This window comes from Columba livia, chromosome 5 (genome assembly GCF_036013475.1).
Source record: "Columba livia isolate bColLiv1 breed racing homer chromosome 5, bColLiv1.pat.W.v2, whole genome shotgun sequence".
Taxonomy (NCBI): Eukaryota; Metazoa; Chordata; class Aves; order Columbiformes; family Columbidae; genus Columba; species Columba livia.
In genome coordinates, this window is record NC_088606.1 from 24,822,502 (window position 1) to 24,840,795 (window position 18,294).

The 18,294-nt window shown below is 43.1% G+C and overlaps 1 protein-coding gene across 12 annotated transcripts in view; it reads right to left on the bottom strand.

Moving 5' to 3' along the window:
• ESRRB (estrogen related receptor beta) overlaps nucleotides 1-18,294 on the bottom strand; it is a 143,756-nt gene that overhangs the window by 81,321 nt on the left and 44,141 nt on the right. For 2 of the 12 annotated variants that reach the window (XM_065063833.1, XM_065063835.1), the window contains 2 exons: nucleotides 12,923-12,995; nucleotides 6,537-6,588 (listed from right to left, as the gene is read on the bottom strand). The exons of 7 other annotated variants lie outside the window; for them this stretch is intronic. In XM_065063833.1, the coding sequence (XP_064919905.1) occupies nucleotides 6,537-6,586 (50 nt within the window). In that variant the 5' untranslated portion in view covers nucleotides 6,587-6,588; nucleotides 12,923-12,995. Of the gene's footprint in view, nucleotides 1-6,536; nucleotides 6,987-12,922; nucleotides 12,996-18,294 lie in introns of those variants that run through there. 3 more of the 12 variants (XM_013366994.3, XM_065063838.1, XM_065063834.1) reach the window with 2 other exon arrangements.

Genomic DNA, 18,294 nt, shown 5'->3' on the forward strand with positions numbered 1-18,294 from the left:
CTATGACCCCTAAAATACATGGTAAATCCAACATAATTTCCAGGAATGGGAAAGGAAAATCTAGACTGAAAGAAGGAATTCTCATCAAAGGCTCTTAGCCTACCAAGAAGAAACTACAATATGCTTCCTTTTCCTTCTAAGCCTTCAACAAGATGCAATATTGGTGAGACGTCCTTACAGTCATGACAAAAATTGTATGAAAATGGTCACCCCTCTCTACATTTAAGCTATTTCCGTTCGCATACACAAAAATGCAAAAATAAATAAAACTCTGTCCAAAACAAGAACAGTCCTATCACAAATTTTATAGCAATTTAAGTCCTATCTTGAAAACAAAAGGAAAACAATTAAGAAAAATATTCAAATGAAAAAGCAAAGTAGCCCTCTTTTTTACTTCCTACGCACACATAAGTTCGTGAGTTTATGAACAGCTTCTGTGTTGTTCGCTAAATCCTGATAGATCAGGAATATTCTTCGTAGAACGACAAAGTCATCCTAAGGGTGACTAGACTGAGACTTGCCAGGATCCCACAAAATGAACAGGATTTCTTACATATTTATTCCTCCCCCATTCAGAAAGGCAGTGCAAGAAAATTCCAGCTCAGCAGGGACACAGAGCCATCGCAGGTTGTGTGATAACAGCTTGCCACCTGCTTTTCGCAAGTTGTCTTTGCGAAGTGCAAGGGGCACTGAATAGTAATGTTGCCTGTGGTGATAGGAATGCACTGAACAGCTCAGTATGCAAAAGCACTTACTGGTACACAGTGCTCTTCACAAAGGGCATTGCAGAATGCTTTCCAGACTGTGTCAGAAGTGCTAGGAGAGGAAATATTAGCGTGTGTGTCGCAAGAGGAACATAAGCACTTGCCATCACAATAAAAGCAGGTATTAGCAAATACAGGTAAAATGCTGCTTGCAGAAAAAAACAAACAAACAAACAAAACCCAAAACAAAACAAAACCCCAAAACACAACACCAAACAAACAGGAAACTTAGCAGCAGCCAGACTAAAAGGAGGATTTCTTTGCAAGAGCAACAAGGGTTAACAGTGGCATACAAGCTCCAGTCCAGTCAAGATAGGGTCAAATGATGTGCAGTGAAAGTTTCAAGTCCTCAATCCCCCAGAGCTTGTTTGCTAATTACATTTGCAATTACAAACATGACAAATATATTACTATACAATGCGTTCCACCTTGAGCAGGCATGTTTCTCCTCATGGACAGTCACTGCCAGCAGCCAGACTCTCAAGCACTGGAAGAATCAAAGTGCACTGTGCTCCAGTTGCAAGCATAATTTTGTGGGCATCTCTATTGCTCTGAAGAGACAGGGCAAAGCTTTAGAGAGAGGCTGCATAGCAAGGACGGAAACAAACACAGAGAATAAGTTACTACAATTTAATTCCTATTAAGTAAAAATCACCAGGTCAATAGCTATTATTAATAAATAATACTAAATTATGTTCTGTTCCCAATGACAGACACAAAGCACTTTACACATGGCAAGCTGCATAGAGATGACTACATTCACAACTCAAACGCAGCTGATACCTAGAAGACAGAAAGAAATTAAGATTTTCCTGGTTTTGGCAAGGTCACCACAGCTGAGTACTGCTAATATCTTCTTTAAATCCCTCCACTTAACAACCAACCATCTGATTCACAGTTTGCCGTGGAAGCTCTGATGTTTCCTTTCCTCTCCGGCCCCCCGGTTTCTATAAGAACCTTGGACTAGACAGATGCTAAATTTATTTGCTCACATCACATGAACTAAACTAAAAATCCTGTTGTGCTCCCTGGCTGTTAAGTTACCATCAGTAGCTCCACGGAATAAAGAACAGGTCTGAACGGCAAGGATTGCCCAGTCTGTGCAACTGATAGTGGAATCGTTGACGTGCAACACTGGCTGCTGCTATGACCCCAGCTCCTAAACTGTGGAGAGCAAGTTAGAAGAAGTGGGAGAAAGGATTTTGGCTTTTATATTGAAGCTTTGTCACCATCTTTTTCTGCTTTTACCATTTCTTTCCTTAATTAAAATCTCTCTTAAGATATTTTACATTCTTTGGAGAAATCCTGCCACGCTCCCAACAGAACCTGTGAAATTCATCTCAGGTTTAAACCTTTTACCTTCTCCCTTCTTCCATTCCCTAAGAGAGTTTGTACCCTTTGAGCCCTGGAAAATTTGGTAAAGAGATCCACTGACACAATGCCAAATTCTTATTGAACTAAAATTACTTGAAGAATACAGGTGTTTTCAAACAGCATGAAATTCAGAACAGTAGTAACAGTGCAGAAATGGGGCTGAGGAACAACAGCGGAAAAAGCACGGAGAGCAGAGCAGCGTTCTTTTGCAGAGGAAAAAAATGGGATGTGAAATGTCTGTCACAGCAACTTTCTCTGATACAATCTCTCCAAAGTCTTTCCCCTCTCAGGCTAAATGCAATAATTATTGATTACTTCAAATCAATACAATGAAAAAAATCCCGTTTTTTAAATATATTGATCTTTCCATATTTTCTCAATAATTGATAATGATTAGATCATCTTTACTTCTACAAGTGGGACTGGAAGAGGGGGGAAAAGTTAATACAAATAGTTTAAAGGTACCAATTTCTTTATCAGCCTTGTGGTCAATCAGCTTAGTGTACTGAGACCCCATTCTACGATGGGAACCTCGTCGGGAATCTGTTAACTAGGCCATTTCTCTTACAGAGTTTTTGCAATTTATTCTGTCAATAAAACAAACAACTCATTCCCCATTCTCCTTAATTAACAACTCCTCCCTGTCCCAGACTTTCAGTGATAGTCGGAGCAGACAGTTGCATTCAGCTTCTCTGACTCAGATTTCCTCCCATTCACGGAATATGAAGATTTCCAGTAACCGCTGAAATCAAGTCACATTTCCTCAGTCTGGGCATTAGAGTCAGTGACAACAACTTTGTTAATTCTCTGCTGCAGGGTCCAGAATTTTCTCCTTCATTGACTTAAAATTCCAGTGTTATACCTTTCCATTTCTCTATCAAATACATCACTTATTCCTTTCAACTTTTTCCTTCTGTTCATAAAATAATTCTCATTTTTATCAGATCAATGACTCGTGTCTTTCTCGTGCATCAGAGGAAACAGTGTTAAGACACATAGCATCTGGCAGGATGCCCTCATTTGTCAATGATTTTTATTTTCCCTTCATGATGGTTCCTTGGTCAGTTTCTGTCTGTCATGTAGAATATTAATTAGAAGCAGAGATGGCAATTTTGTAGTCCTATCAACATTTCTAGTGACAACTATCATGAGGCAGAAAAAATTCAGTGGGATGTGGAAGTTAAAACGGAAAAGTAAAAATGCCATATTTCACTCACTCTCCTTTGAAACAGCCCGAGGTTTGCATATGAGAGAGATGTAACACCAATATTCAGTATGACCATACATATGTATGTGCATATATCTACACATAAATATTTATAGATGCACACATATGTTTGTGTGTGAATATAATCACATCTTTTATATGTCAGAGTATATACATTTGTGGTGTCTGCACACACATTCTCTTCCCGCTGTACTGCAGACAGACACTGTCAGTACAGTGTAACTAACGTATTCTTGCCATATGCCCTCACCTGAGCAACAAACTGCAGGTACAAATCATTGTCTTTGTTAGTTTCCCAGTTCGAACTCATACAAAAGCTTCTTCCTGGGAGATGCATCACCTACCCCAGGAATAATTTTCCCAAAGATCAGTGCCAAAAGGTAGTAAGTGGTTGCTAAACAGTTGATTCCCACACAAGAAGTAAAATATATATGCTGCCTTAGGACACATGCACAGAGGGTCCAAATTAGGAAGAAGCATTTTCTTAACTCTCCCTGCAATATCCTGCACGGAGGGAATCTACACAACCCGCTGACCAGAGCTTCTGCAGGTTCCTGGTGTAATCGCTCAAATCAACACACGCAGCTAAGGGAAAGGGAACTTTCACTGCTTGAGGAAGACAAATCCAAAACCTGAAGAATGGGATTAGCAACAATGAACTCCTTTGCTCAGTTTTTGTTCAAACTCTTCTTGGGTCTGACTGTTAAAAAATTAAGTTCTCCTTAAACTCCAAGGTGAAGGGAGTCACCTCTTCTCTCCTTTGCCTTGTTCGTTCTCTCTCTCTCCCAATAATTGTGAGGTGAAATACAGTTTCCAGGTAACTGTATGGATCATGTATTGAGTGACCACATCCACTTCTCTTCCTACATTCTACTATTCCTCCTATTTTTTCCTATAGCTTAACAAACAACTGAACAAGAAGAGGCAGTTTGCAATATTCGTAAATTCACTCCTAATTTAATGTTTAATTTGACAAAGATTGCTGTCCACATAACTAAAAGCAGTGTTATTTTTTTTTTAAAGGCAAATAACTATAAAAATCTTTTAAATGGCTAGCAGTCAGAAGAGTAAATAAGTACAATTAGGATAATACGCTAGCTGGCAATACAGGCAGAAGTGCAAGACCTGTATTTACATTATATGTTCACAATATAATTGTGTTAGAGTGTGAGAAAAAATTGGCTAAAGGGATATTTATTGGGCCAACTTTTATCCACAGCTACAGGAATGCAATCTAAAACCTAACCTTAACAAAACCAGTAGGGAAATCAAATTAGTACCTGACACGCTGCGCATATACCTTTAAATATATTGTATCTTTAAAGCTTTTCACATCTTTTCCTTCTCCCAATAACTTTTTCCAGACTTAGTCATACTTCTCTGCATCATTTTATTCATTATATATATATATAATTAAACAGAGGTTGAGGTATTTTAAGTGATGTTTCTCTGTCTCTCTTTCCCAACCTCAAACAATGTAAAAGAGAAGGTTAGCTGGCATACAGAACCAAGCCAAACATTTATCTAAACAGAGAGCTCTCCAACAGTGCCTCATCTCAAAAAGCAGCATTCTCTGTGTACTGTAAAGCTATAGGGGCTCAGTGGCACTTCCCCCAGTGCCACCTTCATCTGTTTACTCAGCGGCCAAAGAGTTGCGAAGATGCGGAAGGTGCACTTAACATTATGGAGACCTGACTGAGAGCGGACAGAAAAGTAAAACAGGTGAACAGTAATACAACATTCAGATTACTTCTTACTATTTGCATGTTGTTTGATTTCATTCTCAATTCCAAAAGTAGGGGGGGAAAAAAAGAAAAAGTTAAGAGACAATATAGGAAGTGATGAAGATAAGACTTTTGATTGTGGCTTTTTTTTTTTTTAAATGAAAGTAAATGCACTTTCTATTTTTGCCTTAATATTAAAAGTCGCCCAGTGGCACACAGAATACATTCCCCTCATGAAACTGTTTGTTTATTTTAAATTCAAAATGGAGCAGCCACAAGCGAAGCACTGGTGGGGAAAAGAAAATCACATGGGTTAGATTATTAATTTCTATTAACAATTCTAAGTCTAATTTTAATGAAACTGCTGGAAGCAGGGGATTAAAGGAAGAAGAAATTAGTGTAAAGACGGAATATCAGGAAACAAGAGACAGAAATACAGATAAAAGACAGCTGTAATGAGGAAAGAGAGCCAAGTATCATTGTGGGTGTTTTGTTTGGTTTTAATTCTTTTTATTTTACTAAATACAATGTGTTCTTAAAACAAAAGCAATGAAATAGGCAAAATTACTTCACTCCCACCCCCGATGACACCACAGGACCTGTGTAGGTGACACACGGGTTAACATGCAAATGCACAAAAGGGGACTCTGCTCAGGGTGAGATTTATCGGAGAGAAGAAATGCGTTTTTAATTTAATTGCTCCAGTCAGCTGGATGCAAACGCTGAGAAGATTTTGCCTTGTTTCCTAACTTTCCCAAAAGCATCAAACCAAACTTAACGAGCTAAAGTGATTTTAAACACATTACCAGGCACAGCCCACTTCGGAATACAAAGAGCAGTAGCAGGTGCTAAAGTATCAGCCACTGGTCCCAGCTCGGGATATCTGCTTGCCAGCCCTCCGACTCACGCCACTCTTGCCCTGGGTATGCTATCCAAACAGTAAACTGTGGGAAACTACATTTCCATAGGGCATTTCAGGTGAAAAAATGAACTGTTTTGTTGGGGGTTTTTTGTTTGTTTTGGGTTTTGTTTTTAAATAAAAGACAGTGCTTTTGTGTATCTACTTCGTGTAATTTTATATGCACATCTCTCTACAGATACCTAGTAATTAAGCTAATAAAAATCCTAGCACGGACGAAAGTAAAACTGCGTAGAACGGACTGCCAGTGCTCACTGCTACCTGCCTGTTCCTAGGAGATGAAGCATTAGAGGAAGAAGTTACAAAGCAAGAAAGAAACAGACCGACACACCGACCCCCCAAAGCGCTCCTCCGCGGGCTGTGCCGCACCTGCCCGCGCAGACACCCGCGGCACAGGCGGTGCCCCGCGGCGGCGGGCGGCTCTGCGGCACCGAGGCTGCTGGGCTGCGGGGTCGCTGCCCCGTCCCACCCGCAGCGGGACGCAGCGCCTGTCCCAGCCCGCCCCCGGCGCGGCGCGGCACACTCACTGGTTGTGGTAGCCGAGCGGGTCGGAGATGCACAGCTCAGAAATGTCCATCACTCCAGTTTGAGCATTCCCGGTTGGAGGAGAAAACAAAAAAAAAAAAAAAAAAAAAAGAAGGAGAAAAAGGAAGATTAAAAAAAAAAAAAAAGAAAGAAAGAAAAAGCACGAGAGAACAACTAAACTGCAGAGGGAAAGGCGGGCAGGGAGCCCCGGGAAGGGGAGCTGGCCCGAGCCCGGCGGCGGGGCAGAGGCGGCAGGGCGGGCGCCGGGGAGGCAGCGCCGCGCTGCTCCGCTCCGGCACCCGCGTGCGGACACACTGGCGGCGGCAGGAGGCGGGCGGCGGGCGGCGCGCAGGACACGGCCACGGGGGATTTCGCCGCCCCGAGCCCCGCTGTAGCTTTAACGCCGGGAGACGGATGGAGACGGCAGGGCGGCTATTGGCTCCCGCGCAGGGGCTGGGCTTGGAGCGCGGCTGGGGGAGGCACGGCTGGGGGGGCCGCCGGACTCGACACCGGCACCGCAGCGCGGCCGGCGGCACCCCGCAGCTCGAGCGCCGGTCGGCGCCGCGGTCCCCCGGGGAAGGCGGCGGGGCGGTCTGGGTCGGGGCCCGAGGGCAGCGGGGTGTCCCGGAGCGGGGCCGGGAGGAGTTGGCCCCGCGGGGTGCAGTGCGACGCGGCCGCCGGCAGCGCGGGTGACACGAAATCGCAGAGCCAGCCCGGTCCCACCACGGGAATGATGGCAGCGGCAGCGCACGCTCCCCTTGGCTCTTACTCACTAAGCTGTCTCTCGTGGGCATCGGCTGTAGAGTTTAGGCTTAAGCAAAACCTTGAGGTGAGGGGTGCTCTGTGGACTACAGCTGCTTGCTACCCGCCTGGGCATGCCAGTGGGCCTCTGTCCACCCAGACAGCAGTCGGCATGCACAGCAAAGCACACCAGTGTGCCACTTTGTACATGTATGTTGCAGGCGTCATTACACACAAACACAATACCACAAACACACACGTTGTGCACATGAACAGACCCGCATCTCACACTGACAGGGCCTAATCACTGTACTTAAACATCTGCTTTCCCATACACACACAAATACACGCAGGCAGAAGACTGCCTGAGTCCCATTTAAAAGCAGTGCAATTCAGATATCACTTCATTGCAGCTTACGACACCATGCTGGAATAAATCCTGGCACATTAGATCAGAATTAGACATTCAAGATAACAGCATGTATTCCCAGGCACAAAACCCATAGATCTAGACCCTCAAAAATCTTCAGACGTCCAAATTGGCACATACAACCAACCTCATGAAAGACACATTTTCAAAGCTCTGCATACGTACTGGCTGCTGTTAAAGTCAGTGTGCTTTCACAATGCCTGCACACATTTTCACATTCATACAATTCCACTGCATATTTACAGCAATGTACCAATACCTATCTGAAGATCCCGCTCCACGTAAGCACACAAGCCTCTCCAGGCACATGCCCAGCACATGCTGGCTTGCATGGAAAGCCTGACTCACAGAGCTGCCCTACAGTGTCTATTTGTTCCTTGCTACCTACTCTCCACCTTCCAAACTGCACTCAAGCAAACCTCACTTGTTTCTCTCCTATGCTTCCCCTTCATGTTGAGATGTCCACTGCTCAAATACATAAAAATATCCTTAAACAGATAGGCAAGAACTACAGGCCTTTTTTAAAAGAATACGCACAAACACACCTGGATAAAAGCTTCATTCTCTTACGCCAGGAAAACAAAAAGTAGTAAGAGCTAAGAGGAGATTTCTTAATATAAAACCCAGAATCTAATTTGAGGCAACACAAAAATGAGCGTGTACCGTACCAAGACAAGCAAAGGGCAGACTAGAGCTTTTCAGATGAAGGGGACAATATAGCATAGAAGAAAATGCAGTGTGGTTCAGCTATGAACATGAGAATAAACACTGACTAAATTAGGCAAAAACTTTTCATACAATCAATATGTGTAGAAACTTGAAATATTCAAAAAAGAGGAATGGCCAGATTCACAGCCAGTGTAAACTGTCACTGTAGTGCAACTTCCCCAATACATTCTCTACCAGAGATCTTAACAAATGCCATACAAACTAATGGTGTGCCCCAGTGTGTCTCCAGGCCGTGTGGGGCAAACTGTGTGATTCTGATCAACTGTACTTAAGACAGGATAGCCTAAGGATGTCAAAATAGCGGTCTTTCATGGTGAAAGGTATGTATGAAAATGACACAGAAAACAGGTTAGTTTAGAAAATGGGAGACAGACAGAAGACTCATCCACAGTTTTATGAGTACAGCAGAATCTGATTATCTGAATGTTGCAGGTAACACGATTCAGATTATACATCTTTCTAGGAAGCAGAATTAATATAAATGGAACATATACACATATACCTTTGTACACCTAAGTGATATATCAGCCCAGCAGAAACTCTAAGATGCTTTGAACGCTGAAGACACATAAGACAAGATCTTTAGTAGGGCATTAGCCTTAGTAGGGTCTGAGATTGTAAGCAAGGAATCTCACTGACCACTTTGGAGAATACCTGACCCAAGCAGAGACAAGAAGGACAAAACCAGCATGAGTCTGTTTCCAACAGAAAACTGAGGTCAGAGAGGAACTCACTGATTACCCAGTTGCTCTATGAAGATTCCTGATGCACAATAGCAAGAGAGGCTGGAGGAGGCACACAGTGTCAGGGCCTGGGCAGACCACAGCTCAGGAGAGCTCATGGTGTTTGCAGTGAGCTGATTTTGATGGAAAACAATTTTCTCTGGAAAGATGTGCCCTGGCTGGATCCTGACTATGCAGAGATTAGCTCTAGTGTGGGCTCCCAGTGAATGGGAGACCAGGATGGAAATGGCCTGGCAGGCAGGTCCTGCTATCCCAATAGCTGATGTTTTAATTTTGCACTTTTAACTTTTATCCAGGCCGAGGTGAGGCAAGCAGGGAGCCATGTGATTGCCTGGCACAAGGTCCACAGGGCTGAATTAACTGATATAAACAGCACAATGGTGGGTTTGTACTCTGGAAATGGGCTGCTGCTGACAGAGGACTGCCTGGGTAAGGTGGGTATTTACAGAGTGGTGCAGAAATGTAACATTAATCTCTTATGACACAGTGCAAATGGACAAATGGAGCTTCCCTTGCCTTAAGAGTAGCTGTGCAGAGGCCTGGTTCTTCCTTCCTGAGAAGAACAGAAAGGAATAGTCTCTGCTGGCTGCGCCTGATCTGCCAACTTGAATTCCCCAAGAAAGAGGACAAGAGGCCTGCAGGCTGATTTTGGAACTTCAGGAGGCTTCATCTTTTGCAAACCCCTCTGCACACAGCACTTGCTGACCTCTTCTCACAGCTTTAGCCAATTTCTCTTCCTCCCAAAGGATAAGGAAGGAAACACTGGCCATCCTTCCAATACATACATTTTTTTTAAAAAAGTACAAGGGTGAGGTTAGAAAGAACTATAAGATTAAACTGCCTGATCTGGAAGACAAAAATCTCAGTTTGGTAAATATAAGGCAGAATTGCACATGCGACAGCAGCACTAGCTCACCCTGTGAGCACAGCCTTTGTTGCCATCCTCACTGAATCCTGCCCTGGAGCTGCTGCTCTGTCCCTGCACAAGGGACAGGAACAGGCCTGGCTGCTCAGCCTGTGGGCTCTGACCAGAGCATACCCGCAGGTGCTATGCACTGGGGTGACTTTCATGAGGCAGCCTCTGGCTTTCAAGGTCACCAGTTCTCCTCACACCAGGTCCAAATGCAGAGCAGCAACTTTCTGTCAGTTTTAGGCTCAAACAGAGCACAGAGTGCTAAAGGCTGGTGGAGCTATAGGCAGTATCAGTTCTTTGAGACACGAAATCACCCTCCCCAGAAAGCAAGCACAAATTGCAAAGACATGTCTCTCTGTTTTTTGCTCTCTCTTCCAAGAGATGACAGATACTTTCTTTGGAGAGTTTCCCCCCATCCTTTAATGACTAATCTGGTTTTAACAGATTAATTTTTGACTTTTAAAAAACTTCTATCATGGAATAATGATCAACTTTCCAGCAAGCTGACTGATTGACTGACAGAAATTTCATTTGGTCTAATATAGGAGTAACCTGCAAATCATGCCAAACAAACTTGATTTCACTTGTTGATAAAGCTATTTTTTTTTTTGTGAATCAGGAAAATGCAGCAGAGGGAAATATCGAGTTACTCGTGGGTTTTTGGGATTTTTTTCCATAGTATGAAGGCCCTATTATTGTATTATCACAAAGAAATCCGTGAAGTGGTACCAGCACAGGGCAAAAAACATACATAACATACATAATGATTAGGAGACCTAAGCTGGGGAGAAGAGACTTGTGTACACACAGTCTTATCTTGTCTGCTGGGGACAGAGGAGTTCAATGACCTTTCCCAGCCTCTCTCATTTAAGGAAACAACAGTTACAGAAGCGTGGTTGTGATGAATTTAGAAGACAAGCCCTTCACACTTTTGAGGCCAACATTTCTGCTTGGACTTCATGCAAGTAATTGTGTCACATGTCCTGATCCCTCTGCTCTACAAGGCTAGTAACCCTGGGGAGAAACTAAGGTCCCCTGAGCACAGGTCCCTGAGGAGGTTCCATCTGAATATGAGGAGAAACTTCTTTACTTTGAGGGTGCCAGAGCACCGGAACAGGCTGCCCAGAGGGGTTGTGGAGTCTCCTTCTCTAGAGACATTCAAGACCTGCCTGGACACATTCCTGGGTGATCTACTCTGGGTGAACCTGCTTTAGCAGGTGGGTAGGACTAGATGATCTCCAGAGGTCCCTTCCAACCCCAACCATCCTGTGATTCTGTGATCACTGGCAGGCTTTCACTGCTCTCACATATATCCCCTTGCACAGCAAACAGCTATCTCAGATACAGACTCCATCCATGAGGACAAAACAGCCTTCTTTACTTTGGGCTCTCTTCTGTTTTCCCTTACCACACCCAAGCAGTTTGCTCTCTTCACCAAAGGCAGTGTCTTATTTTCTACCAAACTCCAATAGATTTTTTTTTTCCCCATAAAAACTAATTGGCTTTATGAACAATATGCTTCGATCTAAAAGGTATCATCACCATTACTGCTGATGATCAATATCTATTTAAGCAGGAAATAGTTTTCACATTGTAATTTTTAAATAACTGCCCATCTGAACATCCTTAGACATGCTTCAAGGGTTACCTAGTCTTTAAAATATGTGTGTTACAATTCTCAACCTATAGACTACCAAATCGTGTCATAAAGAGATTATGTGACTTGCCCCAGACCAATCTGACAAATCTGTAGCAAAGCAATAGTCTGAATACAAGTGTCTCAACCCTTACTGTCCTGCTTTGAATCAGAATTCTCTGTACCAAAAATGTGACCTTTCATTAAGTTCTGTCCCTGGACACAACAGTGTTAGGGGCCCTGAGATGAGACAAACATAGTCCCTATGTTGCCAAAAGTCAGAACTTTCTTTCAATAAGCCCTGTTTCAGTACGGCTGATGCTATTTTGTATCCCTTTATACCTGCTTTTGTCTTTGCAGTGTTAATAGCAGGACATGTTCCTGCTGACATCTTAGATGAAAGTCCACACACAAACACACACACACACACACAAAGACACACCAGGCAAAGCCATATTAACTTATGCAGAATTCAAAACAGGGAATCAGTGTGACAGGTGCAAAACGTTTTACCAAATGGGAAAGAAATAAAGACAATGGGTAGAGAGATATAATTTTCCAGATTTTGGAAGAGCTTGGAGTAAGAAACATACAGAGAAGAAGGAGAGGAAGTTATATAGTTGGGATTATGCCTTCTGCTCTCTCTTGTATCATCAGTTAGCTGGGGTATTTGGTAGGAACTTTTCCTTGCTCAGAAATACTGCAGTGTATCTGTTTTCCTGTTTTGTCAATCTACTTCTTAGTCAAGTCTTTGCCTAACTGAGCAGACAGAAACTCAGTTAAACTTTGTTTAACTGAGCAGACAGAAACTGTCCTCAAAAAAGATAATTACGGAGGCAGATAAATCTGATAGACTTAGAAGACTTCAATGGAGACCTGTGATCCGGCCCCAGATTTTGACCTGTTGCTGATCTGTTTCCTGGGATGTATTACACTAACCCTCACTTGGGCCACTGTGTTTGGGCAGAACATGACCAAGACATTGACTGGAAAGTGGCTTTATTCACACTGACAGCTACACATCACTTACTAGCATACTCACTGCTGTTTCCCATCCTCTTTGAAAACTGAAGTAAAGCAGAAATGAATCCTTCCCTATCCACAATCCTGGATGTCCACAGAGCAGTAGCTGGGCTATTTGCTCAGCTACCAGGAGGAAGGAGGGAACACAAGGCATCAGGGAATCTTGGAAATACCTGTGCTTAGCTGTCACCGGTCCTCCAGCACAGAGGCATCACAAGCAAGGATTTTCCAGCATGGTAGTTCATCCTGTGAGGTAGGACATAAGGTCAAACAGCATCTTTCCACCTTTCGCTTTCCTACTTCAGTACACTAGCTTCAAGTCTTGTATTACAAAAGGCCAAGGAGGGAGGTCAGGAGAAGAGGGGATGGTTGTTCATTCCTCTAATTTGGGGAGATGGTTTGCTGCTTCTCTCTCCAAGCCCTTGCACTCCAAGCAATGCATTTTAATCACCTCACAACTCTTAAATTCACAATACCATTTTACTCACTGAATTGATAAAAAGAAATATCTGTCTTGTCAGGAGAAATAACAGTTACTTACTGTTATGCCAGAAGCAAAAAATTAAAACATTTTTCGCATGTGCTCTGATAATGTCTCAACCCAGCAAAGGAGTGGGACTTAAAGAAATGAAATGCTCCAGAATTATTATTGTTAGAGACTGTGCCCACTGGGGGTAGGCAGTGGAGAGGGAGGGTAATTTTTCCAAGTTTGTGATGGAAACAGGAGCTTAAACACATACAACATAACTTACTAATATTTCCCAACAACAGCAACAGGTAGCTACAGTGGCCCAGACTCTACAGTTAGAATACTATTATGTGACAGAAAACAGTGGGTAAGTGTGCAATTTCTTCTTATCTGGGTTCTCTGAGTAGGTAAGAGCCCTTTGGGAAAGTGGTGTATGCAGTTAAAAAGAAGCAAAGCGGTGACTTTTCCATCCAGGGTATAAGGGATTAAGAAAACAAGGACTAAAGACCTTCCTTTCCCTGCAGGAACCTCCATCTGGCCTCATCTGGGCACAATCACAGAATGTTGGGGATTGGAAGGGACCTCAAAAGATCATCCAGTCCAATCCCCCTGCCGGAGCAGGAACACCTAGATGAGGTTACACAGGAAAGCGTCCAGGCGGGTTTTGAATGTCTCAAAGCCTATTGACTTCACCAGGTCAAATACAGAGAAGTTCACCAACAGCAGATCTATGCATCTGTCAACAAATGATCAGGACTTCTCTCCTGGTCACCTTCTCCAGCTTCAGAATAATAAAATATTTCTACAGTTTCTAACAATAAGCAGGTACAGATTTTGCCTGGAGCCAGACATGACAGAGGCCAGCTTCCTTCTGACATGCTGTATCAGCAGCACAACTGCATGTCTCCTCCACTCTGGATCTCCAAACAACTTGCTTAAGTACATGACCATTTTGAAGATTTGTTCTCTACTAATTTTAGTGTCTGAACAACAATACAGATTTTTTTCACAACTCCCTCTTAAGTTTATTTGTTACTTGCACTACATTTATTTCACTCTCTGGAAAAGAGAAAATTGGTGTGACAGATTATTTGATTAGATAACTTTACCAACAAAGACTATCCCAAGCTTCTTAACATACTTTTAACTTCTCAGTTCCATCAAATGTATCTCATTCAGACACCTACAGTAAAACATGTTATGAAATCACTCATCTGTCTACAAATCATTAACATTCAAACACTATGCCTACAGACCATGAATGATCATTGTTTTGTGGCAATTTTTCAAAACAAGATGTGGAAAAAGTACAAGAAAAACAACCCTTGCCTATACCACAAAACATAATTTTGAAGAGGTAGACCAACTCAGGACTATATAAACGCGTGTTCTTTAGCTACACAATATATGCACATACAGTATCAAGAGGGTAGCCAGTCACAAGGAGACAGATGCTGGTTACCAGAAAAAAACACTTTTCTGTGCAAAGTAAAGAAAAAGCTGCACTAGTTCAGTCCTATGTCTGTTACACAGCCTTGTATACTCCAAAAGATTACAATCTCTCTCATATGTGGATGTAGAAGTCCCTGGATGTCTTTGAAAAAGTCTTGTTGATGTGACTTCCAAGTCTAAGTTTCTCAAAGAACCGGGCACACAGGTAGCTGTGGACAGCAGTAAAGTCTTCTAATGCACCTGAACGTGTGTCAAAGGATTTCAGCAAAAATGCCTTCATCCTTCAAATTCACATGTTGCCAGCTTAGCTGTTCCTGTGGCAGCATTATAAAAGATTACTTTTCAGTATCATTGTTAAGGCAAACTTAAATCTCTGTCCCCCGTGGTCTGAGTGTGACTTTGGTGCTGCAGCCTCCTAGCAACAGGTGCCCTTGATCTCCACAGTGCTTACAACGGAAAATCCAGTTTTGGTCTTCTGCTCATCTCTTGAACACCTTTATTTTAGGAATGATCAAAGACTAACAATGCCTCTCCTCTCTACTCCTCTGTTGAATATACCAGCCTTCTTTCAAATATTTACAGTCAGCTGAACTTAGTACTACTCAAGTAATCTTTTAGACCTTACCCCTCAACATTTGGCAGCATTTCATAACTCATGTGGTCAGCAACCCAGCAAAGGGTAGGCTTTTATGACATAACTTCCAGAAGTTGTTGCTACCAGGTTTGTCCTGGGAACCATACAGTGTTCAGATATAACTACTTCTTAAACCCACTGCTTCTTCAGAGTACCAAGAAGCTAGACAGAAGCAGGACAGAAGGAAGATGTCTGGAAAGACTGTCACTGCTTCAGATACAGAGGTCGGCTAAACAGCCAACGATGTGGCACCCAGGAGGGCCCTGCCTTGCTTCTGAAGGAGAAGGTACCAGACAAGAATACCTTGAGAGACCACACTGTTTCCAAGAGCTCATTTAATGAGGACAGTCATTAAACTGATTGGTCAAGCAGGATGGTTAAAACAAAAAATGTAGGTCATCAGCCTTGATCAGCCAGCAACCATTTGAGTTGAATCAGCCCATTTGGCTTTGTAATCATAGGCATGGCAGCTGCGTTCCACGTAGCTAGTCTAGTGCCTCTTCTGAAGGCACTATGGGGGACCATCTTCGGCAGGCAACACAACACTGGGCTTTGCTACTACACACCAGAGAGAATACCTGACCTGCAGCGTAAGGATGTTCAGAACGTGCCTTACACGTCCTAATGCCCAGAAGGTACATTCTGCCTGCAGAGGCAGTACTTCCAGAAATATAGAATACTTCTGCATAGACAAACCTAGATGACACCCATCAAGATGAGCAATAAATATCTCCAGGGGTTACACTATGACACAAACCAAGCACTTTTAGATATTACAATACACTTGCTATGTAAGGACCACTTTTTTTCTTTTTTTTTTTCTTTTTTTTTTTTTTTCTTTTAGCTACTACAGTTCTTACATACAAAGTACAAGAGCACCAATATAAGGCTTACGTATTTGCCAGGCTGTCAAAGCTAAACAGACAAGTGACAACCTGAGCTCCTAACTTATGTACCCAAACTTTTACCTACACACTGTGGGGCAAAGAATAAGCACTCAGATATCTCAGTGACTAGCTCTCCCAACAATAAAACATATCCAAAAAAGTGCAGTGTCTTAAAGTAGTGTAAGAGTTATTAAACGTTTGTAGGATGTCCGTGAGCATCACTTGTGTCCAGTGTTCTCAAGCAAGGGTCGGTTCTAGCTGCAGTACCCAGGGACATGGCCTGCAAAGGTTTGTCAGTATAAGGCATGGGGCAGCCTGGTAGAACCGGTAAACTGTAGCTTCACCTGCACTGCTATACTGTTCTACCTTAGCCAAAACTTTTGGCATAATATAAATACCCTGCAAAACCCTCCTGATGAAAGAAGAAATTGTTCATCCAAAAATAAGGGGAGAAGCTGGGTCATCAGATGAGGGTGAAATTGGTTTAAAAGCCATTAAGAAGAAAGCAACCCAGGCATTCAGGAGCAATCACAGCTGCTTGGGCTGATCAGAAGAGACAGAGGGAATTATTTATTTATGGACTTCCTGCTCTCCCTGAGCGGGTGTCTCCACTGGGGAAACTTTAAGAGGAGTGGGGAGCAGGAGACAGGTGCTGCTTGAAATCCCCCAGAGGTTTTCCTGGCCTGGGCCTCAGGAGAGTTAAACATAGTTCATGCCCAAAGCATCCAGGAGCCATCGACTTCTCTTTCTCAGAGCAGGAGAGGCCAGAAAGAGCATCACATGGGTCTCTGCTGGGATGGAGCATAGAGAACCCCAGGCACCCAGGCTGCCATGCAAGCTTTACACAACTTACAGTAAGATCCCTGCAGAGCAATAGTGCTTGAGTACACAGCCGTTTCTCTCTTCTTGTGGTTCAGCTGCTTCCCTTTAAACACAGATCAAGTGTCTCTAGGGACTCAGCAAGTGTTTAACAGACCTGCCTGATGGAAGGACCTCCAATGAGAAAACCAAGACCTGAAACTCCCAATAGACATTCTCAATTCAATCCACAGCTGATAAGGCAACCTTGAAGTTACATGCAACCAGATACTAACTGCACAGCAAGCACATCAGTCTAGTCTGTATCCAAAGCTCATCTAAACACCCTAAACATAAGGGGGAGGGAAGGACTAGCAGATTAAACAGGAAGAAATACTTGAACTGAAAATGTCAGCATGGAAATATGGAATTCTTGATATAGCATCAAGAATTCCTTTTCAAGTTACAGTGCTGTCTTTGCTGATGCAATTTCTTATTGTTTCCCCAAACTGGAGGAAGAAGAGGAATTATTCCCTAAAAATCACAGAGTTCTCTTCAGTACTGAAAGTTGACCATTCGCCACTAACTAAAAAAGAGCTGTAGAGACAGACAGATCTGTCCAGTCAGACAAATCTGGCAACTATTCTCTTGTTCTGGCTTTGGTCAGAGGGCCACAAAAGGGAACCAGGGCTTGGAAATTATCAAACGCCACCAGAATTTTTTGTTTGCTGGAAGATGCTGCAGAGAGTAGTGTTACAAAAGGGTCGCTGATGGGAACTGAACAGAATATGTGAGTGGTACAGGCTGCACTGAGTCAATTCGTTTCCCTGCAATTCATTAGTGATGAGATGCCAGAGATTGAGATGAAAAGGGCAGGAGCAGACAGTGACCTACTGCTTTAGACACATCTCATTCAACATCCCCAGTTTATTCCTGTTCTGCCTCTGCTAATATATCTTGCATTACTCACCAGCAATGATATTTTTCCTCAATTCTGGTCTCAAACCAGTACATTGTTTTGTGCCACCAAAGCTACGGCAAAACCAGTTGAGGTAGCAAGATAATGTTTTGGGAAAGCTTTGAAAAGGAAAGGACTAAAGAACAAGAGAATATCATCTTTATCAAGATCAGAGATCCAAGGTAGCCTCAACATGAAAAAGGCACAGAGTCTAACGGTGAGAGTGTTTCAGTGTGTCCTACTCACACTGTCTCCTCCTCATGCATAACAGTGATTTCAGCTACTCGTCAATACATGAAACCAGGTTTGTTCTCCCAGTCTATGTTTCTCCAAACAAAGGGCAGCAT